The following is a 26181-nucleotide window of genomic DNA, read 5'->3' as shown; positions in this document are numbered from 1 at the left end:
CTGCATTTGGTACCGTCACTCCTTTTGTAAAGGCTAATGTATTCCTTCCTGCCAGCTCTAGATAATTACTGCTGGGAAACCTGATACCACTGAAGAATAGTTTGCATGAACACATGACAGCCTACACAGAAATCTAACATACAACCCAGGCTGGATAATGCCATGGAGACATTAGAGCCATGACCACCTTAAAAAACATCATTTTCATGACGGAGGTTCAGGCAATGTGCCAAACAGAAATGTTATTTCTGTAATTTGCAAATGTTCTGCTGGGTCTCAACAGTATTTAAAAAAAGAAAGACAAATATATAAACCCTAACTAAAAAAAAGACAGTTACTAAAAATAAAAGCTTTATGTCAAACAAGGCCTTGCCCTGGTTTCCCATCTTGTAGGTTAAAGCCCAAGTGCTACCCAGCTACTCAGGGGCCTGCAGGCCTTCAAAAGGAAGACATTTGGACAGTGCTGGCAATGAGCTGCTGTTTATGTTTATACGTGCCGAAAGGAGCTGTACAAGTTCAGACTGAGAGCAGGAACAGGTGCTTCATGGTCTAGCATTAGCAGATAAACAATAATATGATGTGTCTTGGTGTGGTTTAGCATATTACCTGACTGGCATCTCAGAGGAGCTGCTGCTGACCTGGGGACCCATTGTCAACTCATTTTCTGCCTCTGCCGAGAAACCCAGCAAGTGTCTGCCATCATGCTGCATGGGAGTAACCTCAAGCTTGGAGCCATCCTGAAACAGACTGGAAAGATGAACAGCAGGTTTAAGTCAAAGATACAGTTGTTCAAATATGTAAAATGTTGCTGGACTTGGATGGATGCTGAATTTCATGTGACCCACATCCTTTGCACAGACAGGATCTGAACTCTGACCTTAGCTGCACAACAAAACGCACATATATACACACACAAAGGTCCACTGTTGCATTCAGTTATTAATATACTGGGTGGTATTTACATTTCAAAGGAGTCTACCCACAAACTGGACATATTTGACATGCCAAAGGAGATTCTGAACACGACAATTGTTAAGACACAAACACATTTACAAGCATATACTTCAGCCACTCGGACTCTCACTAATATCGCAAGAACTTGTTAGTTTCTATGAAATGTATTCATGTTTGAGCTGTCAAAACCCAACTGAAAGAGCATTTTTTTTCCCAGAAAATGAGCTGATGCTTACGTCGTTGTGGAGAAATTTATTCCCAACAGAAAACAAACATTTCTACAAAAATTGACAACACAGAATCTGTTGTTATGGTTTCAGACTTTGTGTTGGATGAATTGCACAATCTTTCCGTTTGTTGGATGGAATCAAGCCTTTTCCCCAGAGCGGTTTTATATAATTAGTTATAACTGGCCACAACTGTTACTATTACATGGAAAGATAAGAAAAATGGTGAAATGAAAATGTGTTTCTCAAGTGGTAAATGTTTTCTTTTGCAACAAAGCAACACAGCGCTTTGAAGCTTTTTCACTTAGCCGTAAAGTCCAATAAAATCTGGCAGCAGCATGAGAGAACTGCAGTATACACAAACAATAGGTATTCATTTATACCATATTAAGACTAGTCTCACCATCAACTGGACTAAAAAATAAAACAACACTAAGATTTATTCTCAAATTTATTGCCTCAATAGGAAATATTGTAAGATGACTCTTAATGAAGTTCCTCTGCATAATGTCTTACATGGGAGAGATTTCCACAATGAGTCATGGGGCTTCCCGTTTGTTTTCCTCCAGTAATCAAATACATGTGCATTTCCAGTGACACAGTTGGTGGCTTTCTTTCAAAGGCTACAGCATCTCCAATCATCGGTTCTCTTAGTGTGAATTCAGTTTGAGTCACCGGATACCAAACAAAGTTACTATATTAAAAAAATTATACAAATACACTGTTCCTCACTCACTTCATTGGTCCAACATTAAGCACGAGGAACAGCAGGACCACCATGAGGCACACAGCTTTCCTTTTGGGTGATTTTGCCTTTAATACTGTGTTCTGTGGGAAAGAAAGGAAATACATTTCAACACACACAACTAATTACAGACATGATTCTTTAAAGACAAAAAAATGCTTCTTTGTTTTTTCCTTTGTAACTTCTCAAGTTAAAAAGGAAAGACACTCATCTCCACTGAAATGTGTGGAACTAAGAGCAGAGCTGCAGACGCTCGCCCCTCACCTCACTCAGCAGGCCCTCCAACTGCCTCTTAAGGTTCCCATTCTCACACTTGAGTGCCTCATTTTCAGACAAGGCCACTTTGAGGCGAGCTTCCAATGAGAGCAGATATTCTTTCTTCTTTTTCCGGGACAGCGAGGCTGACTCGCGGTTCTTTATCATACGCTGCTGCCTCTGGGACATCTTCGACTACATTAAGAATGCGACAAAAACAGAAAAAAATTCAATGTAAGTAATAAATCACATCCTTCTTTCCCCTAAAATGTATCTGAACAGGAAGGAGAGATTGTTATTGCGAGCACTAAAATGCAGTCTTCAGCCACCTGTTGGGCTGTAGATCATGGGTTCCCCTCACTGGAATGACATGTTTATACATGTTTTCACATTTGGTTTAAAAAAAAAAAAAAAACATAAAAGCCCTTTCACTTATGCAGTCAGTGTTTTTAAATAAGTTTCTAAAAAAGTACAAAATAAAATAAAAAAAAATAACCATGGCAAAGTAAAAAAAAGAATACATACACATGTATGCATGCCAAGTATCAATCTTAGATCTCTGTTAAGTATGTCATATCTATTTGTCAGCATTCGTAATATTATTTTATTCCACAAAATTGCCAAAATATCTCCTCACAGCTAAAGGCATGTGTGGTTCACAAAGATGCATGAAAGATCAAACAATCAGAGGTGCAAGCATAGATGTTTGCATGAGAAAGTAGGAACAAATCACAGACAACACAAAGCCAAACAACAAAGGAAGTAAAGGAGGAGGGACTTCACTCGAAATAAAAAAAATTTTTAAAAAAAAAGCAGGAAAGAATTACTTATTCAACCCTGAAGGGTGCCTGGGCTGCTGGGGCTTCACTTTACCACAGCTGCATAATAATACACAGACACACTCAAGATGTGTTGCAAAGTTGATGGCAACTCTGAAACAAATCACAGACTTAACACTCAAAACAGCCCTAAAGTGTACAAATTAAGTTCCTGCTTGAAAATATTTATGCCATGATCCCCTAAGAGGTTAGGGGTCACTTGCGATGCCTCAGTTCTACATGTTTGGAGGAATGTGTTTATAGAGCGTGTCGCTCTTTGAAGAATGGGTTCATATCAAAGACTGATAAACACAGGGGCACGATATACCCTATATGTCTGGATGTAAGAGTTCAGCCATAGCCAAAAGTAATTACTATAATTAGTGTACTGTTAGAACGCCACGTTCATTTGCAAATAAACTAATAAGATACCGCTTTTTTTTTTCCTTTTTGGATCTGCTGATGAGAAACGACCCCAAATCTAAAATATGTAAATATAAATAAACATATTAATAAATCAATGAATGACACCAAGGTTAAGCGCTGGACATTAATTGTTTCCACTTGACATGAGGATTAAAATCAAAGCTCTGCATGCAAACCCAAGTTGTGCATATCTTAACATGACCTCTCCCAAATGAACACAACCCACGGCAGTGAATATCCAAATCCAAACACCTTCACTGTCCACCCAGTCCACCAGCCAACCCTGTACTGCCCCTTCTTCAAACACAAACACCCTCCTCAAAGGGAAATCTCTAAGATCCGGGGCCTAATAGCCCCGCTGGTGATGAAGTTATTTGGATCCCTGTATTTGTGTTCTGTCTCCTGAGAAACCTTCTGTCTCCCAGCCCAAATCTGGGAGCCGCGCCACCAGCTTAAGCCTGGGAACACAGCAAGTAAGCAGTTACCAGGGAGTGGAGAGCGGGGGGGGGGGGGGGGGACTTCACTTCACCTCCACAATGATGTTGAAGAGGAGAATGTGGGACAGAGGGTAAAAAAAATGTCAGAGAGGAAATTTCTCAATTAAGATGACTTGAGTGGGTGAGAGCTGAAAAGTGATACTGGTTTAAACTCGTGTTTATGTGTGTTAGTGGGAAAAGTAAACGAGGACGGGTACCCAGCTGTTGCCGTGGAAATGTACAGATATGTACAAATGCATATAGCAGCTGGTATACGGAGAAGGGCTGCATGTGTGAGTGTAGAGATGCAAAAAAGAGGATGGGGGGGGCTGCTCAACAACACTTAAAGCAGATAATTATAGGTGAAGAGGGAAGAGTTGGAACAGCAGCCTCGAATATACTTGGCCATCACAATACTGTTGAAGGACTCTATGGATCTAGGTGATTTTATTAAGCATCTCATTTGTCACTATTAAGTGATGTGTGCATCTGTCTGAATGGAAGGTGCTTTATCCAACAGGCTGGGTGAAAATGTGCAGGCCATAAACTTCTTCTGCTCACTATGTGCTCCCTCTGAAAAATCAGCTTCTTACAATTCACAGAATACATCTGGCATCAGTGTCATAATTATATAAGTAGATGGAGAGCAACTCGCCAGACAGATGCACTGTGTTCTGCAACAACAAAAACTTCACAATGTCATTAGATGCTTTCACAAAAAAAATAAATAGTTGGGTGATGTTCTTGTTCTTTAGTGCAGAAAAATATTACAACAAACAAGCTTTACACATGAAGAAAACCATGAATGAAGGCATGCAAATAGAAAAGAATAAAAAATTGTAAGCGCAAATGTAACTGAGGTGGTGCTTTCAACAGAAACTACACCGAGCAGGATGAAAACCATTAATTAGTTAATTATTTTAAGGGTTTTAACAGAACATGATAAATGCCTGAAAAGGTTCTGAACAATAAAATTCAATGCTTTATAAAAATGTAATAATCATATAGACTTAGTTTTAAAAACATGCTTAAGTATAAAGAAATACACACTCAAACTTTATTGAACTGATGCAAAGGATCTCCGGTCCTCCACAAGTCATAACATGCTCAACATAATCTGGGGTCCCTCTTGTAAAGCTGCCCATCCTACTAATGGGAGACTGGACTGTTTGCTTTTTTTGCATTTGTCTGGAACACACACAGTGGTCATGCACACCCTGATACACCCCAAGTAGAGTAAAAGCCATTTACATTGCACTGGCCCAATCCCCTGATGGCTGTTTACGGCTGTCACAAAAGGCTTCATCCTGCAAATCACCTGCCTGAGGCATGTAATCGTTAGCAGCCGTTTTAACGACGAGGCTTACGCGAGCCAACGACATGCCAAAGTACAGAACTGGAAAACAAGAACAGTGACACATGTAGGCATGTTGGAGATGCAACTTTCAGAACACCTGGCACAAGCATGCCATCTTTAACACGCGTTTTACAAGTCCAGCAGCAAGCAGAGGGAGTGGACACAGCTGTAGTGGGACAGAGCACAATAGCATGCCGGCACACAGTTAATCAGCTCAACAGATTTGTAACAGACATTGTTGAAATCACTTCACAGCATGCTTGAAATTCTCTAAAGTTTTGCTCCTTATTTTCCAGCATTTAAAAACAGATTAAAAAAGAAAAATTAAATATATTTTCAAACTTCCACGACTTTTACTTGAAAAATAAGCAGACATATATCCAGCCTGAATCCCTTTGTCACAGTTAAACTGTAAAGACCCTCCTCTTTAATCACCTATTGTAAACTTTATTGACTTGGTTAACTTCGTAAATGGCAGCGAGGTGTATTTGTTTTGGCCTCTGGGGTCTGGAATTCCTTGACGCTGCCTTCTTGGTCTGGCACAAATAGTGTGTCCACACACTAACAGCCAACATCACTGGCCAAGTTCCAACTCTGTTAATGTCAAGATGAATTGCCCAGACTAATAAAATAAAATACTGCTACACTAGGTCATGACTCAAGCTCTTCATTTTCATATGTATGAGAACCATGTTTTCCATAAAGTTGAGGAGAAAGTGACACATGTTCTGCAGTTGCATGTGTTAAATACCAAAATGTGACATAAATCTCTTGGTACTTAAAAAGCCATTGCAATTATGTATTTTTGTAGCTTTGTTTTCAGATTATTGTTTGGCAGCATAATGAGACACTGAATATAAAAATTCTTCTCATAAAACAAAACTCACGGGGGGGGGGGGGCAGTGGGAAAGCATGTTTCTCAACTTACTAAAAAGGTCAAACAAAAGGAAAAACACCAGAAATGGCTGTGCTAGAGCAGAAGGCTTCAAACACAGTGAGAAAGTTGTTTGCAAGTCTGCAGAATCATGAAGCCAGAATTAGGAGGACAATCAAACAACTAACATACATCAAAAATCACAAGACACGATAAACTAAATATGACTTATGATCAGCTGGGGGAGTCTCAGCTCCAGTTTACTGAACCTCATAAGCTTCTCTATGCTGTCATTACAGCAGCTGGAGAGAAGTGGGCGTCTTAAAGTCTCACTATCTACATCTTTCTCCTCACATTGTCATGACATCATCCATAAATTCATCATATGTAAGCATTCATTCCAAGCACCTACACTAAAAGAAGTGACTTATGTTTGCATTCATTCAATTATACTTGTGACAAAACAGAAGGATCATATTGATTATGTATGGACTGATGACAACAGGTTTCACCCTTTTGGAAAATAAACTGTCTGGATTATGTTTGCAAACTATCCTTTATATGTTTAATTCTGCCATCATGTCTCAGAAAACAGCTGCATATGGCGAGGATATGTCCTTTGCTTTCAGAATGAAAATAAGCAAAACATTTTTTCTTCTGGTCTACAATGAATACATTTTCCTTGGGTGGAACTCTATAATGAACTGAAGGTAATTACTGTCTACACTGACTGCCAGGGTCCCTGAGATGTAATAACCTTTCCCCTCAGTGTGGAAACATACATTTATTTAGATAAATAACAGGTATGAATAGTTTTCCATTAAAATTTGGTATTCATATTTTAGCAAAAAATGAAAGTTAATCCTTCATGAAATAAAAGGTAAATACATTTTTGATAGGGTTAAATGAGGGAGTTTTGGTTGGACATGTTTAACTGAGAGTAACCATGGCAACCACACTGTCATCCAAGGTGGGGCAACTGCTTTCACAATTGTTCAGGCAGCTCTGCATGCAGTGCATACAGGCAAGTCCTGGCATGTCTAGAAACACAACACAACTATAGAGGGCATCACATATAAACTCCTATTCTAAAGTTTTGTCTGATAAAATGCTCACTGACAGAATAACTAGGCAAGATCAATGTTCTAACTTGTATTTGTGGTTAAAAGTTTAAAAGGTTGTTCAGATTAGAGGTAGGGCAATACAACCAGAGAAAATCTCTAAAAAATGTTTAACAACGATATCGAATTATTTATTTGGGCAATCATATTTCTGTTAAATTTTGCGTACACTATTCCATGTCTATTCGTACTCAGACTGTACCCGATAAGAAAGACAAATATGAGGATAACAATACAAACATGAACTGTATGATCTGTGACTGTTCTTTTTTTCTCCATTGTAGTTCTTAAACCAGGAGCTAGAAGCAGAGTTCCTGCTATCATTGTTAACATCTCAGTATTGGATTGACTTACATCATCGTCTGAGGAAGGGGTCCGAAGTGAGACAGAAACCAGGGAGGGAGCAGCTACAGGGACAGGCTTGTCTTGGGTGACGGTTGGCATAGTAACCACACTTCTGGAGGTGGCCTGTGGTGTTTGGATCTGCAGTAAGTGGCTTGGCTGAGACAGCACAATAGGATGGCCTGAGTGAGAGACAAAGCACACACATAAAATTACAGGTTTTAGCTATACTGCAATGATATGTTTACAGTATGAATGCCATTTGCTGTTACAAACTCATTATGTATGTTTGCAAGTATGTTCTTGTGCTTATCTTTTTATATTTGCTTCAAATTCATCTTACAATCGACAGTAGGGATTAAAAGTTTGTAGATCCTTAAGAATTTCCCATATTTACCTCTGCCAAGTAGGTTATGTTTTGCCCAGCGTTTATCTGTTTGTTTGTTTGTTTGTTTGTTTGTGTTCAAAATAACTAAAAAAATTAGAAACAGATTTTTATGAAATTTTCAGCAGTTGTTGAAAACGTGAAAAGGAAGAAGTGATTTAATTTTGGGGGTGATCCAGATCACCATTATGGAGATCCAGGAACTTTTTTAAGGTCTTAGCGGAGGTTTGCGTTATCAAAATGCTTTTCTAGTTATAAAATAACATGATCTAAATGTGAGATTATTCCTTTAACACCCAACCAATGAATAAAATGTTGCAAAAGGTCTAATGTTTTTAATATGAGTTCTTTGTTTGCTTCTTAAACAAAAGTACTAATATTTTTATGGATATTTACCAATTTATTAGCTTGTAATATGTCAATATTCTGACAATGTAATCTTCTGCTTTCTGGTGACCATTAGAGTGCAGAAGACAAAAATCCGATTGTGTTCCATGGGATTTTGAGCAAAGTTTTCACCATAAAGTGATGTCAAATGTCTCAAATGGGTTTTAATGGAAAAAAGGAAACTCCATAGATTGTTGGGACACAGTATCCAGTAAAATGCACTCTGAATCAAGATGCGCTTTTATCAAAACAACTAAATGCAGCAACACAGGACTTTGGGGCTTTTTGAAATCCTTTTTAAATTTTGAGTCTTCTATAAAAATCTGATGACAATTTTTGCCAAATTTGAACAAAATAAATGAATTTTTTAAAAAAGCACAAAAAGATTTTTAACCTTCTTATCTATACAACCTGAAAGTCAGATTGGTTGCTTTTAAGAGGCTCCCTCCACAGATGGTACTGTCCAGTCCCTCCAACCTCTCTCCAGTTGACCTACATTACCCTTCCATCTTTAATGGGACTCTGTCTTTAAAGTACAGGTGGAGAAGATGTCTGCCATCTTGACCTGTGGTCTTAAACTTCCACATTCCAAACTGAGAGGTGTGAGACTTATGTGCTTGAACACAAACATATGCATGTCCCCACATTAAATTCCCAAAACTGATCAAAATTAAATCCTCACCCCAAAAAAAACAGTTTTTGTTGGTTTCACATCACTATTATTTTACTCCTGCCAGGTTAAACAAATGTTACAATACAGGACAAGTGACAGCTATCTTTGTCTGTGACAGTTGCTGACATTGACTGCAGGTCAGACCAAACCAAACCATGCCTGGGTTTTTATTTATTATTAAAATGTAATTACCTTACATTAATTTGTTTTCAACTAGGCTGAGAAGTAATGAGTTCCATACATTGTCTACATGGCCTGTTGTCCAATATAATTACCTAGTTTTCATCTAGCAATGCCTGGAAGCCAGAACACAAAGGAAAATCTGTCTATACGAATCTTCAGATGCATCCAGTTATGATTTTTGGATCACTATGCCAAATAAATCTTTAATACAAACTCAGGTGAATAGTTTTTTAAGAACTTGAGTGTGAATTGCAGAGGTTGAGGTGCTTTTGGGACTTGTGGGGCTCTAATCTGGCCTTTTATTCACCTAGATCCACAATCTTCTTTTGCTCTTAGCAAAGAGCTGTGATCCCACTGAAACAATGGGCAACTTTCATCCATGCTTTTTGGCCAGTTAATAAGAGTTACCCACCTTGTCAAACTACTTTGTGCCCCAAGTGACACACACACACACACACACACACACACACACACACACACACACACACACACACACACACACACACACACACACATACATACATATGCGATAATACTGCACAGAAACTACCAATAAAAACAAGTACAGCCATCCCAGTCAAGATTATGCTAAGAAATCATTCTTCAAACTGACTAAGTATTCTTCATTATACTACAAAGCCTGTCAATGCTAATTGTGTTTAAATGTTAGCTAGTTCTCACTAATGAATCAGTGAACTGTCAGCACCCTGTCTTGTGTCCAAGTTCACCATCTGTATGCAGAATTTAGGAGGCTTAAAGGCCAAAGGCATGTAAAGCATTGTTTACACCAGTTTGATTGTTCTTAAGAAATAAATCAATGCCTTCGTCAGACCATAACATGCACTAATGCACCAGTTTTGTTCTTTAATCTCTTTGTTGCATAAAGCTATGCAACCCAGCATAGCCCAGTGAACATAGAGAAGATTTCAAACCAGCTCATTGCACTCATAACACTAAACAGGTCTGACATCCATATGGGGACCTAGACTTGGATGTTTTGGCCTTAACCATCTGCCATCTTGGCCAATAACAAGTAAAGAACACAGCCAAGCTTAAATTAACTTCAAGTAAGGCAGATACCACCCATTTAGGCCCTGTGCAATAACATAAGTATTTATACTGGCCTAAAAAGTGCTGATCTAACACACCAAACCATGCAAACTAAACCACAAAACACCAATAATCGCTTTAATGTGCAACACACACACCAGCAAGTTTTAGGTTTAATGCAAATCATGAACGCCAAATTCTTTTGATTGGATGTTTATGATGGCCGACTTCACCTCCCAAAAATGTTTTTGCAAATCAAAAACTGAATGTCCGATTTACTCATTTCACTATAAAAAAAAAACCAACATGTGATACTGATCCCACACACAAGCAAAAGCAAATGTTAAGGCACCACCTACTGGCCTAAACACTAAAACATTAAGAATGAATAATAACCACATTTGACATTATATATACCAGGACATCCAATTTTTTATCTCTACATATCTTCTTATGACAAGATTTTTCTTTAAATGTTCTCAGAGTAGGAAAAAACCCCCACAAAAGTCTGATGCAATACAGAATGGTGAAAAGCAACGTGTACAATGTGTTGCAGTGAGAGGTCTGACCTGAAGGGGGTGCTGGTTGGATGCTGATAGGGGTGGGTTTGAGCACAGGCAGCACAGTGGTCTGCAGGGGTTGGATGATGATCGTCTTTGCTTGCAAGGATGCTGCTGCCGGAGTCAAGGGCATGGCAGTAATCATTGGTTTGGGCTGGATGGAGACTTTTGGACCGATCTGAATTGGCCTCTTGACTGGCTGAGCCGCTTTAGCTGGAGTGTGTGTGTACATTTAAATGTTAATAGTGAAATCCTTAAAGCACAAAAAATACAAATGACAGCCAAGAGGGCTGAGAGATGATGTGGATGCACTCACCTCGTGCCACCTGAGTAGCCCTTTTAGCTGCTTTTTGTGGTGGGGGAGAGATTTCAGAAAAGCCACTGGAATCAGAGCATACTGAAAGTGGAGAAAGCTGGGATTGTGGGGACAGAAGTTCATCCTGTATGGAGAAACAAATCCAACTTAAGACCCTGTATCAAGTGGACAAGTCTTTCTTTAAGTGCACGCACTAAAACAACATTTGCAAATGCACCAAGTACAGCACAATGGCGACAGCTTGAAACAATTTTTACAAATAATCCTTCATACTTTTCTTCTGTAACACTGCAACCTGAGTCTACATAAAGGAAGATAAAACTGTATCCTGCAAGGAATCAAATGTCCTTGTCATTCTTTAAAAACACACAGAAAGCAAACATGTCCTTGGGATGTCAGGGTGATTAGCAGACAAATATGTGCAGACTGTGCTGGGCTAGAAAAAGACGCAACCCTTGTCCTTGTGTTGACACACTGTGAAAACAACTGCCTGCAAAATTATGCTAATATCACTGAAGTTGTCAGCGCCTTCTTTAACGAGGGGTTGGCACACAGCTCAGATGGACAGTTAATTATTACTCTGACAAGGTGTTTAAGGCTTTTGTTATTAAGTGTCTCAAGTGTGTGTCTAACTATCCAAAAGCAAAGAGCATCTGTCAGTTTTTGAAGACCATCTGGATAAATATTGTCTCTGTTCCAACTGCATTCAAAGATCTGGACGTATGTAAATACTCACAAAAATAAGTATTCTAATAATGGTTAGAATTTGCATAGAAAATCCCATTCAAAAGCAGAAAACCAGGAAAGGTAAAGCGATGAAGACTGTGTCTTACATGTAAGGTGTACGGAGAAAATGCTTCCACAGAGGCAGGGGAAGGGACCGAGCTCAGAGTGTGGGCAGGTGACAGAGAGTCCACACTCACCTCACCATCTGGATGCACAAGGACACAGATGCATGTTTTATTTACTCTATGTAAGCACATTTAACCAGAACCCTAACTCTCAATCCCTTACTCTGTACATTTTAATCGTAAAGTAGCAATGACGGCATGAAAAACTAAAATGTAATTTAATTTTGCAATTTTTTAAAGAAATAAAAGGAGTAGCACAGGAAAAAAAAAATCTGGTTTGGCAAGTTTGGGAACTGAAGAAATTTTGTGTAATCTAGGTTAAGAATGACTTTGATTTCCTCAGCAACAAACAATGGCAAATGCATCACACTGAAATCTGAATTCAGCAAAACATTGATACTTTCAGCAATATCCTATTAGCACAGATCTGATAGGACACATCATTTCACACTGAAATATGACACATGCAAACAACTTATACCTGTGGAGGTGCTGCTCGCATCAACTTCATTCCACGGGGGAATGTCAATATCAAAATCCAGATCTGGATCTTCATTTTTCTGAAAACAAAACATTAAACAAAACATTAACTAAATGTGAAGCAATATACTCCTCAAATTAAAAAAAGAAAACAGAATCAATGTGTTGAACATATTTATGTTTTTGACCCCAACATGACTGAGATTCACACCATACAAGTTTAGGTAATACTGTTGCTGTATCGTATTTCTATACACGAAATCGTTAGTATAGTTAGCATGAATAACTTTGCCAGGAAGATCATACTCACATAGCCAGCACTTTGGAGGGCCTCAAGCAGTTCTTCTGCATCCCCAAGATTATCCAGTTCATCAAATAGGTTTATGTCTGTGTAACAAAAAGCATCAGGGCACAAGAACTGTTTTCAGTCACTGGATGATTTAGGAGACATGAAGAAAATTGAGCACAACTGTAAACACATAGAAAGGCTGCATGAAGAGGTGTTTTCACAAGTGATCAAGATCAATTTAATTAAAAATGTAATCTTGTCAGGCACAGAATAATAACTTTACTGTTTAAATTACTGTACTCATACACAATAGTTACACAGATTGTGCAATCCCAGGCTTAGCTAATTTTTGTAAACAATAAATAAATAAAAACATGTTTTGACTTGCCCAATTTAAAATTTGAATTCAAACAGTTCACATTTTTTATGAGTTGTTCATGAGAGATGACTGGCCAATGAACAAAATATTTCAGATATTATAGATGGTTTAAAGAGTATTTGGAACTTGTAAATTGTTATTTTGGCCATGTACTTAAACGAAAAAGGAACAGAAGAGGAAGAACTATATATATATATATATATATATATATATATATATATATATATATATATATATATATATATATATATATATAAATGCAAAATCAGTGTAAAAACAAGTCTTATCATTATGATATTACCTTTAGTACAGAATATCATATAATGTAAATGTAAGTAATGCTGGTCAAAATACATGGTTTTACACTCCTAAATTACAGAGACAAATAATTTAATTTATTATTTAATACTGAATAATCAAGTTCACTGTTCATATCTGGTCAAGAGATCTTTTTTTTTAAACAATTCCCTATTTCTTGGCACTGCATCATATTATACATTAGGAGTTATTGTGTTTCCAGTGACTATTTTGACTATAATTAACAAGGATGTCAGGTTACATCATCTCAACATTCAGAGGTCGCTAATGCTAACCGGCTAACTATGACCAGTAGTAACAAAACAAAAGTCAGTTACCCTTTTTTAGCTTCAGCAAGGGTACACTTACGAGTATAAACTAATCCAATTATATATTTCTCTTATTCTTTATGCTGGTAACCTGTCAGCCAGCTGTTTCTTTTTGTTTCTTCGATATAGGTCTTTCTAGAAAGAAGTACCACCCCCCCTTACCCCACTCTCCTCCCTGGTCAATGGAGATTGTTCCTGCTTCACTATCCATCGCAGGGTATTGGTAACGATTTCCGAAGTCTAAAGTTAAATCGGACGACATGATTTTCTGAATTCATTAGTGACTTGTCAGACTAAATGAACAGCTACCAAGCGGAGACTCGCGTCACTTGTCAAGCTTGCAAATGTGCTGTAGGAAACTTCCTGTTTGACGCCGAGATACACGTCTGTCTTTAGCGTAAATCTACGGGCACCGCGGAGGGACTAACATGTGATCTCTGTGATTGCGCTTTACAACTAGAAGTACCTGTCTACGTCATAAGAGGGCACTGCAGCACCACAAGGGATCCGAGACATAGCGTGAATGCTGCCTTTTGAAAAGTTTGCTGTTAAGTTCATGACCTCTACCTGAAAAAGTGAAGTGACTCAGCAAAACTTTTATCATTTAAAAGTGAGATTTTTAAGTTCTAGTAATCCAAAGTTATTGAGGCTTAAAGCCCATACTTCCAGTGTTACTTGGTACTGCATTAGGAATAGATGGAGGAATGATGAGCATTGCATAATTTCTACTGAATTCTCCATAGCTGTAACAAAGTTCTAATGGACTTTTTACATTTCTCAAAACAAACATCAAACAAGTGTGTTAACCTAGAGTTAACATTTTTTGTGTAAATTCATACATAAATGCTTTGTCCACCCAATAAGCATGTCACCAATGATATACAGTCAATTATAACATTAGTTTTAAAAACATCGAGGGGACATATCACCCTGTAAATTACAACAGTGTCTTTTTTTTATTTAAAGTGTCAGTAAAACATCTGAATTTAAGGAAACTTCTACAAGACTGTATTCACTATTGAGGAGTCTGGCTGGGTTGAGAGTAAAGGCATTGACACCTTGGTGGATCATTCGCACCCTGATTAGTCATTAAGGCCACACACACGGCAATTGTGTGAAAGTGTAAGAGTCACACAAATTAAAGTGTTAATTGATGTTGAAGTCAAGTTTCTCACATGACTTAAAACTGATGTTAAGACACCTGGAGGGATGTTGTGATCATACGCTGTGTCAACAGGATCAGATGGATCTCAGATTATTCCATGAGGCTAATGTGCTGCTGACGTACCACTCCTGGTGTGAATTCTGTTTAGTGTCACGACAAAGAGTGCAAGCATATGGTTTTGAATCACTTTGTGCACATATTTTCCCTGTTTAAAGACAATTCTGTTTCTGTGAGAGGAAAAATCAATTAATACGCTGTATTAATATGGATTTATTCATATCAAATGTAATTGGGCAGAGTAGGACAGTTACAGATGGACTATGCTTTTCAGCACACTAGCGCACATACATAAACAACGCGATCTAAGGAAATATATGCAAAGTTGTGTGTGTTTGTCTCATTAGCAGAAAATAAGACAGCTCTTATTTTTATTCTCAAGCCTTGTTCATGATATTATAATGCCACGGTTGCAGGAGGAAGAGAGGTGGTGTGCTAAAAATCAGCAGCAGGTGTACAAGCAGCCTAATCCCTCATGGGCATTTCAGGACGGAGTGAGATTAACCTGAGGTGGTCTGGTTCAGCTCCTTTCAAAAAGAACAAGCCCCTAGTCTGTCTTAACTTATTACTGTTAGGTGACGACTAATAGTAATAAGGTCAACCATCTGCCCAGAGTTTGCAGCCCAATGACAGTACAACCTATAGCCAGTTATTTATCTGTTGAATTTGGTAAATTAATTGGATTTTATTGCTTATTTTATAGCAAGTGTATTAATTGTTAATGGAGAAATGATGGAAAATTTCAAATATCCAAAAAAAACAACAAAACACAAGCCATATGCATGCTTCATGGTTCTGAGATGATAATTACAGTCTCTGATTGGAGTGGTGTAGGATGCGTCCTTATTTGCGCCAGTCCAGGGCTCATCATATTGATTGTGTGTAAAGCCCCAGAAACACACGCACACACACACACACACACACACACACACACACACAGGGCAGCAGATTAACGGGTTAACCTTATATGCTGGTTGAACACTTTATAGAACATTTAAGTAAATGGATTAGGATTTTGGTCACATTGTTTTGAAATCTGCCATAATACATGTCCTCTTTTGTTGTCTGAAACACAACATGTTGATGTTGTCTCATTCTATGACATTCCAACTGTAATTTCCAACATTTAGATAAAGATCTAATAAATAGATGATAAGAAAAGCGTTTTATATAACACTTTAAAGCAAACCTTACAGAAATCAGACTCTAGGCAAAATATGTTCAGTCTACTGGAACTTTACATTACTATTTCTGTTTTTTAATCATACAATGTGTAAATTAGTGGTACATTTGGCTTAAAATATGGTTCATTCAAGAGGGCTTGATAGTCTCCAAGTGTAGTTCAAACGTTAACCAAACATAGGAAGGTGAAAATTAAATTTGATGAAGTAAAACGTTTTATTTTGTTCACCAAAATAAAATATTTCTGCATACAAGCAAAGGTTTTTTTGGTTTTTTTTTATTTAAAACCATTTTAAAACCATTTCCATCTGGGTTATCTTGTTAAAACTGTGTTTCTGAAAATGAAATGATAAATACACTGAAAACCCTGCTTTCACAGGCAGTGAACAAAGACAAATAAAAAAGCCCCATGCTAGTCATGGGACAATGTAAACCTAATAAAGCACATAACAGCACAAATGAAATGTAAATAATGTTGTGCATGTGACACAGGGTTTGTAGTTTGTCTACAGTTGGCTGTTTTGAATCCCTTCAACACATCTTGGTGGATTGTTCTTGGTTACACTTATCCATAGAGTTTATTTTTGCTTGCATTAAGTTAAATGATCACTTACTGTATGTTGATTATATGAGTACTTGTTTGGTTTATTTATGTTATTTCTATTTGCAGAGCAGACAGGCATCAACTAATTTCCTCACGTTGCAGCACAACACAGAGGAATTTCTTGGTGGATCAAAAACTGAGTGAAAAGGGACAAGAGAGCTGGAAGACAAGCTTTTTCAAAGCACAGAGAAACTGCCTAGCAAAAGGGAGCTTGGGCCACATTTCATCTTTTGTGTGCCAGATTGATGACCTATGAGATGGATGATGTTCTGTAGTGCTGTGTGGCATTGTCTTATCCTGGCCTGCACAAAGAGACAGAACACTTATCATCTCGGGCTTATGTGTGGAGCAGGGGGCAGGGGTTGTCAGAGTGGTGAAGAGGGTCCAGGAGGGTGAGGGGTGGTTGAGCTCCCTCTGATAAAGCATGATGGAGATGGGTTAATGACAGTGGAGGCAGATGGGGAGAGCCATCTCCCAGGACGACACTGCCACCTCCATCCTGGAGCCAGAGAAGGATGGGGAACAGCAATTTACCAAACAAAAATCAAAAGAACAAAGATTTCGCTAAACATTTGTGTGTGTGTGTGTGTGTGTGTGTGTGTGTGTTTACACATGTGGCATTAATGAGTAGGTGCACTTTGCACAACTGCATGTAAAGTGGTGTTTTAAGGTGACTTAAAACAGGTGGCTTGTTGTTAAGCATTTTGTTAGGGTCTTTAGCTGTACTGTGACTTGCAAGCAGGTGGCCTATAAGTTTGCTGATCTTGGTTTAGGATTAGGCTTTAGGACATTGTTTGGGGGGAATGGGGCTGTGAATACAAAGGGATTAGTGCAAAGGTTTGTTTCACTGCCTGAGTTTGTGTATGTGTGTGTTCAAGAGTGGGGGGGGGGGGGGGGGGTAGTCATCTGAAGCTGATGGATTGGATGACCACTCAAATAAAGCATTTGGTCTCAATTAAGATAAAGGCAATGTTGTGCAAATATTAGGTAGAAATATCTAATACTAGGTAGAAATAACAGTCATAGAAATGACAATATACTAATAATAAAAGTCTCTCACAAAAATGAGGTATAAAATATCAGAATCAATATAGGAATGAGACAAATAAACAAAGAAAAGCAAAACAATCAAAAAAAGCAAATTAATTTTGGCCTTTTTCCACCTTACTGGACAACAAGCTTTCTGGCTTTCTAGTTCCCACGTCCCTCTCCTAATGCACAGCAGTGACAAAGCCCTACCCAAATCATCTCAATGCCTTGAACCATGTGCCACCATTAGGAACACACAAAGAGAGATCTGACAAATGACCATTTTAATGCCCCTCTTTGACTTTAATGAATTTATACGTTATCTGGCCCTAATGGAGGCTGCTGCGTAGGGGCTGGCGCGAGGCCATAACAAATGAAAAGCTCTGATTAGTGTAGAATGAGCTGAGAAAAAAATGCCATTCATCTTGGTTAGCATCCTCCTGTGCTCCTTTATGGGTCGCTGTTAAAAGGACGGTGGAGCCGGGGGTGCATGTCCCATTAGCGGGCCCCGCTGAGTGGTCAGCGGCCCCGGCGTTGACGGAGCGTCTGCCCGCTCTGCAGTTCAAGACTGTGAATGCCTCAGTGCGGCTTGACTCCTGAATAACCTTCTGAGGTACCGGGAGCTTCACCCCTGTATGACCCCGCACTCTGAACAGAACTGTGGGGGGACTCCGGGGGGGTTGTCCAGACCAGGCCTCACACCAACAATTAGGTAAACACAGGAGGGATCCCCTCAGAGAAAAACGGCAGGAGATTAAAAACAGTCTTTTGCAATAGACATTTTCATAACCGACTTAGTATAGCCTATACATTTAGTAGGTTAAAGACTAAAACATCCCCCTGACTAAATGTTTATTAGATGTAAAGTATGATTAATGCAAATCAGTGCGGTTACATTGAAAACTAGAGAAAACCAATGTTCAGTTTCCTTTTGATTCGTTATAAAGCTACAAGTCCAGACCTGTTCAATACGAGATGGGCTAAACGTAAAACCAGCGCCATTTATTTCTGATAACTGGTTGTAGCTCCCCGAATATAACGCTTTGCATTTCCCCCCCCCCACTCTTATAAGCTTTGGGCTTTCCCAAGCTACAGCCTAAAGGAAAAAAAAAAAAAAAAACCATGTTGGAAAGGGCTATTTTTTTGTCCTTTGAGTCGTTAAAGTCACATTTTACTGTGAAAATGTTGCAACACACTGTCACTGCAGGAGAGATGTTTCGTCATGATACCGCTGAAGCTTGATATCGACCACTGCTGTCATTGGGAGAAGCCCTGTTTTACCGCCCCCTCCCTCGCTGGGCCCCCGTGTTGAGCCGCCTCGCGGAGTTCAGTCGGGCTGGGAGAGGAATGCGCGGGGATGCAGAGCAGCACCAACTGTAGGAAATCCACGCAACAACTCGCACGCTATGGACAGTAATGATCCATATTTACACCTCAGTAAGTAGGCTGTGCTTTTACTATTTATTTACAGACTGACTGTTGTTGCTGCTTCTCACCAATCTGCTGCGGTTTTTTTTTGTTTGGAGTCGAGAAGGGGGGTTTGTTTCATGGCGTCTTTCTCCACAGTCTGTGTGAGCTGTGAGCGAAATTGTTGGCGGACTTTAACCAACCCGACTCGTGTTTGTGAATCCGTCTGTCACGTTAAATCTCGTGTAATAATAATTTTTGCAAGTGTCCGAACTGAAACGAAAGCTGTGCCCATTGCGTAAGTCAGGTGATCGTGCTTCTGCCGGCTCGGCAAGGTCAGAGGTTGGCACTTTAATTGCGCTTATGTAATTTATGATGCTTGTCGCGCGTCTATTGCTAAACTGTTTGAGACAGAAACACAATTTATTGGTCTGGGATGGTCGTTGGATCCGAAGAGAAGTGCATGTAACAGCGCGGAGGAATGGCGGATGACTGCTGATAAACAAACTTATTGCCTCTTAGAGGTAGAGAGGAGTGTGTAGACGCGCCCTGGTCAGCGCTGCGACTACACTCTGGATAACATGATGTGATTTGCCTTTATAAACCACTCCGTCTGGTCAGACTTTGCCCTTGAACCAGTTGATACCCTTTAATGCTTTATAATATCCAACGACTGGCACGAGGAGGAGTTTTCAACATATGAAGTACACACTCCAGGAGATGTGTTTGGTTTATTTTTTTTAATTTTTTTATTATAAACTAAATCTTAAACAGTGTGTAAAGTGAGAGTCTTACGTTTATTTCTGCCTCACTGACTCATTCACTACATGCATCACTTGCCATGTGATTTTTTTTTTTCTTCCTGTATGATACACTGTTTGTTGAACCACTAAAAATATGGCGCGTGTCTGCAAACTAGTTCATTTAAAGATGATCATGGCTTGGCAAAATAAAACCATGCTTTGAAGATAAAACTGTGCAGACCACGTTTTTTTTGTTATCAAAGATATCTGAGCCATTTAAGAGAGGCTGAAAATTGTTTCCACAATGAATGCAGCTCTCGAGGGAATCCCGGAAACATCTGGATGGGAATGCATGTAGAGGGAAGCCTGCTGCAGGAATATGTAACAGAGCAGTCAAATCCGAGGCTTTGCTGTCTCTTTTGTTGACCTCTAATCAGTCCAAAAAACTTTTGTAGATAAGTTCAGGAGTTCTTAATGCTGCCCCCCCCCCACCTCACTTTAAGAGGAGAGGTTTGACATTCCAGTATGGTCCCACAGCTTGCAAAGAGTCCCACAAAGGCTTGCAATCTGAGTTAAATTATAAATGTTTGGACACATTTTTTGGAGGAGAAATAAGCCATAAAATTTCAAATATGAACAACTTTAATATTTGTGAACCAGCAGCAGTTGAATCCTGTCTTTGTGGTGCATAAACTTTATTTCTCTGAGCTGAGTGACACCCACAACCACAGCTGGATCATTCCAAGCCTTGTTTTGTCTTTCTGTTGGCTCATAGCTATGATTTGCGATTGTATTTGAGCATCAACAGCCAACACACTAATGCACAAAAGAAAGTACATTTATAAACTGTACTCGTTTCATGATTTTGAAATGGTCAGTCTTGGTAATCTGTTGTAAGCATGTGGAGTCAAAAAACAAGCAGGTGATTATGTGCAGATTTTTTCGTGATCCTTCTCCTTAGCTTTTCCCAGACATGTTATGTTTCAGCAGGTTTCATGGAGGCTTGCCTGAGGCTTAGGAGCAGAATCAGCATTTTTCCTCTCCCAGCACTTCAGCATTTTTTTTTTTATCCTGTCAGTGGAAGGAGTTGTAGACAAGCTGACGAGCACTTACTCGCTGCTATTGACAGTGAGAACTTATTTAGCTCGAAGATCAGGGAACTTGTGACAGAAAGGAGAACTGGATTGAAGAGTGACAGAGCTAAGAAAGGGGAAATGCAGATTGGGGGAGTCGGGAGGCGGTGGAGAAAGAGGTCATCCCAGTTGATTTGAACTCTCATCACTTGCCAGGGGTCACCGATTCACCTCTCAGTACACAATTAAACAGGCAAAGGCAAACATACACCCATGCATATTTTTCACAGCTACAACTATGCATGCTTCCTATATGCATATTTCTTTGCGCAACTGTGATAGTATCATGTGACCTAAAGAATGTGGGTTGTACTAGTGTGAAGTTCTTGCAGCATTAAAACCTGCTCAATGTCAATCCCTGCTCAAATAATTTCCTCCCCACTTCCACAGTATTAGATAAACCACACAGGTGGGAAGGGTGTGGTTCTCTGTAGGTATTTGCTTAAGGACTCTCCAGCTTCAGACCTGCAATGCCTCATTGCAGATGCATGCATTAGCAGACAATACATACAATAGATCTATTTTGTGGTACTTTTGATTCAATGCTGCATTACTGTGCAACTACAAAACACACTGTCTTGACATTGTGTGAAAAGGTGCTGATTGTGAGAACAGAACAAGGTAGAAGGGGTGTAAGGAGGCCATTCTCTGGGCTAATTGCCAGTAATTAGTCATTAGTGAAGAAGGTCAAAGCTTTGATTTAATTCCAGCTTTAATCATGCAGAGAACCCTAAAGGCCCACAGGCTGCAACTGTATGTGATCATGAGGTGTATTGAGCTATTCTTTTGCTAATTATGCAAAAAGAACATACACGTCCGTGCATGCATGGACATGCTTTCCACAAACTGAACATTTATTTGCTGTAGGTATTACACGTCTCTCTTTTATCATCTGTTTTGTTTTTAATTCACCAGTCAGCTGTAGAGCAGTTAATTTGATGGCTTATTTTACATAAGTTGTTGAATAACAGTTGCAGCCATAAACACACAGCTGTTGGTGCAGAGTTATTCCTAGAGGGAACAGAACTGGTAACCACATAAATATGTTAGCGTAGAATTTCACAGTGTTCTGATAAATCCAGGCAGTGCTGAAATTAATGCAGCTCAATATGGGGAAAATAGTAAATATTTAACTTTACAATATATTTTTTTAAAACTTAAAGTGGTTTTGTAGAAGACAAAAAAAAAAAAACTTTACAGAGGGAAAGTGACTTTTTCCTGAAGAGCTGAGTATGAACCAAGCTTGGCTGTGTCGAATACTACATTAATCTAAAGCATCTTTAAACAAGACTTTCTATCTGCAATCTTAATTTAGCAAACCTATTGTAGTTTGTTTCTCTAAGCAAGTTCTTTTAGACAGTTTTTTTTCTGTTTGCAGGAATAGGCAATGGATATATAAAAACAGGGCTGTTTGCTCCAGTCCACTCTACAGGTTCTTTGGCTAAAATCCATCCATGGATGTCTTATTTAGCCCACAGACTTTGGGTTCGTTCACAATGTTTATTTTATTTTATTTTATTTTATTTTATTTTATTTTATTTTACTGAGGATATTGCAAAAGAAATAGTCGGGCTGAGATGGAGAGAGGTTGGCATGTAGCTGGCTTTTGACAGATCAGGGCACCTGGCTTCTCCACTGTGTCAGTCAACCATGATCACACCTGGTGCTAAATCAGCTCATCCATATTTTTAAAAAAGGGTTCCACTAGGTTTCTGCAAATGTTTTTAGAGCTGAAGTTCATAAACTTGTCTTCAGACTAGCATTGTCTGTCCTATAGTCATTCATACAGACATGGGCTGGTTTGAGTTTATACAGCTGGCACCAATTAACTGGGAAAAATGTCCGCGTCTCTGACTGCAAAACCTTTTCAGCGATGAGGCTTTTTTTCTCTCCCAGATGCTACTCTCCAAGTTTGCCATTGCTATTTTTATATGTAAACAGTTAATTACCATTATATGAACTGACCAATCTTCAGAGTGGTTTTTAGTTATAGAAAATGTAATCTTTTACCAGGACTGTCCCACATCCATAAACAGCTTTTTTAATGTCATATTAAACTGGGAAGAGACCTCCAAGTTGAGTTTGTTTTCTTTCCAAACAGAAAGTTGAAAATAGAGCATTTAGTATGGTGCATTTTAACTGAAATGGTGGTGCTTTTCCCTAATTTTAACCTGGCGGTTCAGTCATTTCTTTTCCATACATTTTATATGTTCTTCAGGGTCAACCAGTGACACTACTGGGTAGATCACCAGTCCAAGACTGGGCCATTACAGAGAAAAAAATATTTAACACCCTCACAGTCACTTTTTGTGAAGAATCTAAACGTGTGGTGTGGGAGAACCAATGCACCATCATGTCACTCTAACTAGTTTTAGTAAGTATGCCAGATAATGCACATTCCTATTACAACAGGAAGTGAAAATAAAGCTGATGTTGAAAAAAATTAATGAGTTAATTGTTACAGTAAAGAACAATGACCAAATGTATGCAGTTATTTAGATCGGAGGATTTGTTGAACCCCTTTTCCCTCTTCACTGTCATCTCAATGTGAATAACATGCTCCCAAGTCTGCAGTGATAGCTTGACATTTTCTTTCTGTGTCATTATCCAAAATACGTCTGGAAATGTTCGTGTAATTTCAGGCCTTTGTGCTTCACTGCTCTGGAGTTAAATAGCTAGTTGGCAAAGTGAGTGATTAGTTGCGTTTGTCTCAGTTAGTGGATATTGGTTCTGTCTCTAGATTTGGCCTCTTCAGGTGATAAATTGATATTTTCATTAATGTTATATATTGCATTTTTTCCTCATCCGTTCAGGTATTTAATGCTGAACACAAGAAGTGCACATTGCTGTTAGAAACATAGTTTGCCATTTTAAAAGTTCCTTCTTCCACAAAAGATCAAACATGTGATTAAACATGATACATGGCTGCTAAATGCCCTTCATCCTGACAAAATTCACTGCTGGCAGGGAGAGAAGGACGTGAGGAGAAGCTTTTCTCCAGAGATGACAGTTTGCTGATTAGATTATTAGAAGCTCAGATTAAATGTTTAAGAGGATACCCTAAATTTAGGGCTGCCAATTATCCTCCTCTCATATTATTACTATCCACAATACGTCTGTGATTGCTATAATGAGGGCTCTCAGGGTTAATTTGTCGTGATTTATGTGGGCCATGACACACTATAACATTGTGTGCTTTTAAGAAGAACTACATTATTTTAATTTCTCCCCATGGTTTTTGTGATATTGGAAGGAGAGGTAAGTGTTTCTTCTCCTTCATGGTTCTCCTGTCTTCATGTGACGGGATGCTGTGACTCCTGCCAAGCTGCTGTCACTGACTGGGATACGGTTACTGCTGGCTCTCTTTCAAGCAGTCTGGACAGTTGATCCAGCGCTATGCAGGTGTCCTGCAAAGGAAAACTCTGTTGAGTCATTTAAGTAAAAACATGCCCGCATGCCAGGGAAGGCCTCTCAGGTTTTTAGTGCTGCATTTCAATGCAAAAGGGTAAGAATTTGATAGGCTGGCATGGTAAATTAAAAGGAGCAGCTGCAGCATAAATCATTTCACAATGTCCATTTCACATTGTTTTAGCTTTCTTTGTTTTCTGATGCTGCATGACAAAGAAATCCTGTTGCATCTCTTACTTTGAAAAAAAAAAAAAAAAAAACTACCTTTATTTATTTGTTTGAAAACATGGTATAAGTTCTCTTGAAAACTCAAGGACCATACAGCATACTACTGCTTTTGTAGTTTTTTTAGGTTCCCTCAGGATTTGTCAGGTATTGTTTGCCGTTGCCTTTTAAGGTATATTTTTGGCTCGTGTTTGCATCTGGGTTTTCACTTTACTGTGTGTTTTCGCAGCCATCCCACAGCATCAACAAGAAAAGACAATTCCTGACATCCTGGAATGCCATAACACTTGTTAAACACACAAACATGCTAATGCAACACACGCAAGCAACTCAACATGCAATCAGCAATGTTGAGCGCATGCACTGTCACATTTATTTCTCAGCATGAAAAGGAATTACAGATTGTAAAAGACAAAAGATGGACCTCTGTAGTCTCTGCCTCCATCTTTGCAAATACATTCTCAGCTGGCCCATTTACACCATTCAAGCACAAAAAAAAAGGATAAAAAATTGGAACGTCATTGACACTTGTGAACCTCTAGGGGCTCAAAGAGAGTCTGCATAGTGTTTTCACATGCTCTCGAGTCTTGATACTTTTTGCAAAGGTGTAATCAAAGACTCTTTTCTTCACTCTGTTGTGGTGGCACAACTGAGGCGTTGTGCCACCACAACAGGTGTCTCAGTGCAGATACACAGACAGATAGACATTAATTGAGTGGGCGGTATAAGGGCGGATTTGTGCCGCAGCCAGGCAGCAAACTCTTACTGTAGGATTGATCTCCGGGAATGGATAATCTTGGTAATCCTATAACTGGCGCTGGTGGACTCCGCCTCTTTTGCTCTTCAGTAACACCCCCCCACCTCCCTCCCAGTTCCCTTCCTTCTCCACAGTCACCCTCCTGTTCCTGTCCTCTACTGAGAAGCTGTTGATTGAATGTCCACTGGCTTGTAGTCTTGAGTGACTGGCGTTTCGCCAGTGTCACACTTGAAACCTAAAAGCATGTGGTTTCCCGTGACATCACCAGAAACTGGAAGCAGTCCAGCGAGGGAGATAGGTTTTGGCCATTGTGAGTAGCCGGGTTTTGTCTTGCCTGTATGTATGCATGAGTGCTTGTTTATGCCTCTTGTGGAGAATCAAATTAGCCACACTGCAACATGACTTTCCACAGAAGTGCAACTTGAGCATGAAATGCTCATGCTGCACAGACGCGCCGTAATGCTTCTAATCCGTGTGCGTTCTCCGATGAAGTTGCATTCATCAGATTCATCCATGGACCTTTTGTGAATCTGCATTGATTCTTTTGGATTGTGCACAATTTTCCCTGTGACGCAGTTCTTACATGTTCAGGTTTTATCTCTTTGCAAAGGTCTGCGTCCCTAGTAATTCACTATGCCTGCATGCAACAGCTCAGCTCCTGCTTTTAAAATAATCATCATCAAAGCATCATTTTAAC

The 26181-nt window shown here is 39.2% G+C and overlaps 2 protein-coding genes across 5 annotated transcripts in view; one reads left to right on the top strand and one right to left on the bottom strand.

Annotated features, from left to right (window-relative positions):
* atf6 (activating transcription factor 6) overlaps nucleotides 1-14119 on the bottom strand; it is a 28200-nt gene extending 14081 nt beyond the window's left edge. For all 3 annotated transcript variants that reach the window (XM_079245495.1, XM_079245497.1, XM_079245496.1), the window contains exons 1-10: nucleotides 13937-14119; nucleotides 12791-12867; nucleotides 12482-12560; nucleotides 11983-12080; nucleotides 11150-11273; nucleotides 10843-11046; nucleotides 7608-7777; nucleotides 2191-2376; nucleotides 1918-2009; nucleotides 607-747 (exon numbers count right to left, since the gene is read on the bottom strand). In XM_079245495.1, coding sequence (XP_079101621.1) covers nucleotides 607-747; nucleotides 1918-2009; nucleotides 2191-2376; nucleotides 7608-7777; nucleotides 10843-11046; nucleotides 11150-11273; nucleotides 11983-12080; nucleotides 12482-12560; nucleotides 12791-12867; nucleotides 13937-14036 — 1271 coding nt within the window. In that variant the 5' untranslated portion in view covers nucleotides 14037-14119. The remainder of the gene's footprint in view (nucleotides 1-606; nucleotides 748-1917; nucleotides 2010-2190; nucleotides 2377-7607; nucleotides 7778-10842; nucleotides 11047-11149; nucleotides 11274-11982; nucleotides 12081-12481; nucleotides 12561-12790; nucleotides 12868-13936) is intronic.
* A 5008-nt stretch (nucleotides 14120-19127) lies between these two features.
* rxrgb (retinoid X receptor, gamma b) overlaps nucleotides 19128-26181 on the top strand; it is a 32285-nt gene continuing 25231 nt past the window's right edge. Inside the window, exon 1 of one of the 2 annotated variants that reach the window (XM_079244812.1) lies at nucleotides 19128-19248. In XM_079244812.1, the coding sequence (XP_079100938.1) occupies nucleotides 19218-19248 (31 nt within the window). In that variant the 5' untranslated portion in view covers nucleotides 19128-19217. Of the gene's footprint in view, nucleotides 19249-25658; nucleotides 25795-26181 lie in introns of those variants that run through there. The other variant, XM_079244811.1, reaches the window with a different exon arrangement.

Source organism: Telmatherina bonti, assembly GCF_933228915.1.
Source record: "Telmatherina bonti genome assembly, chromosome: 8".
Lineage (NCBI taxonomy): Eukaryota > Metazoa > Chordata > Actinopteri > Atheriniformes > Telmatherinidae > Telmatherina > Telmatherina bonti.
The sequence above is the reverse complement of the archived record's forward strand: the minus strand, read 5'-3'. Positions and strand labels throughout refer to the sequence as shown.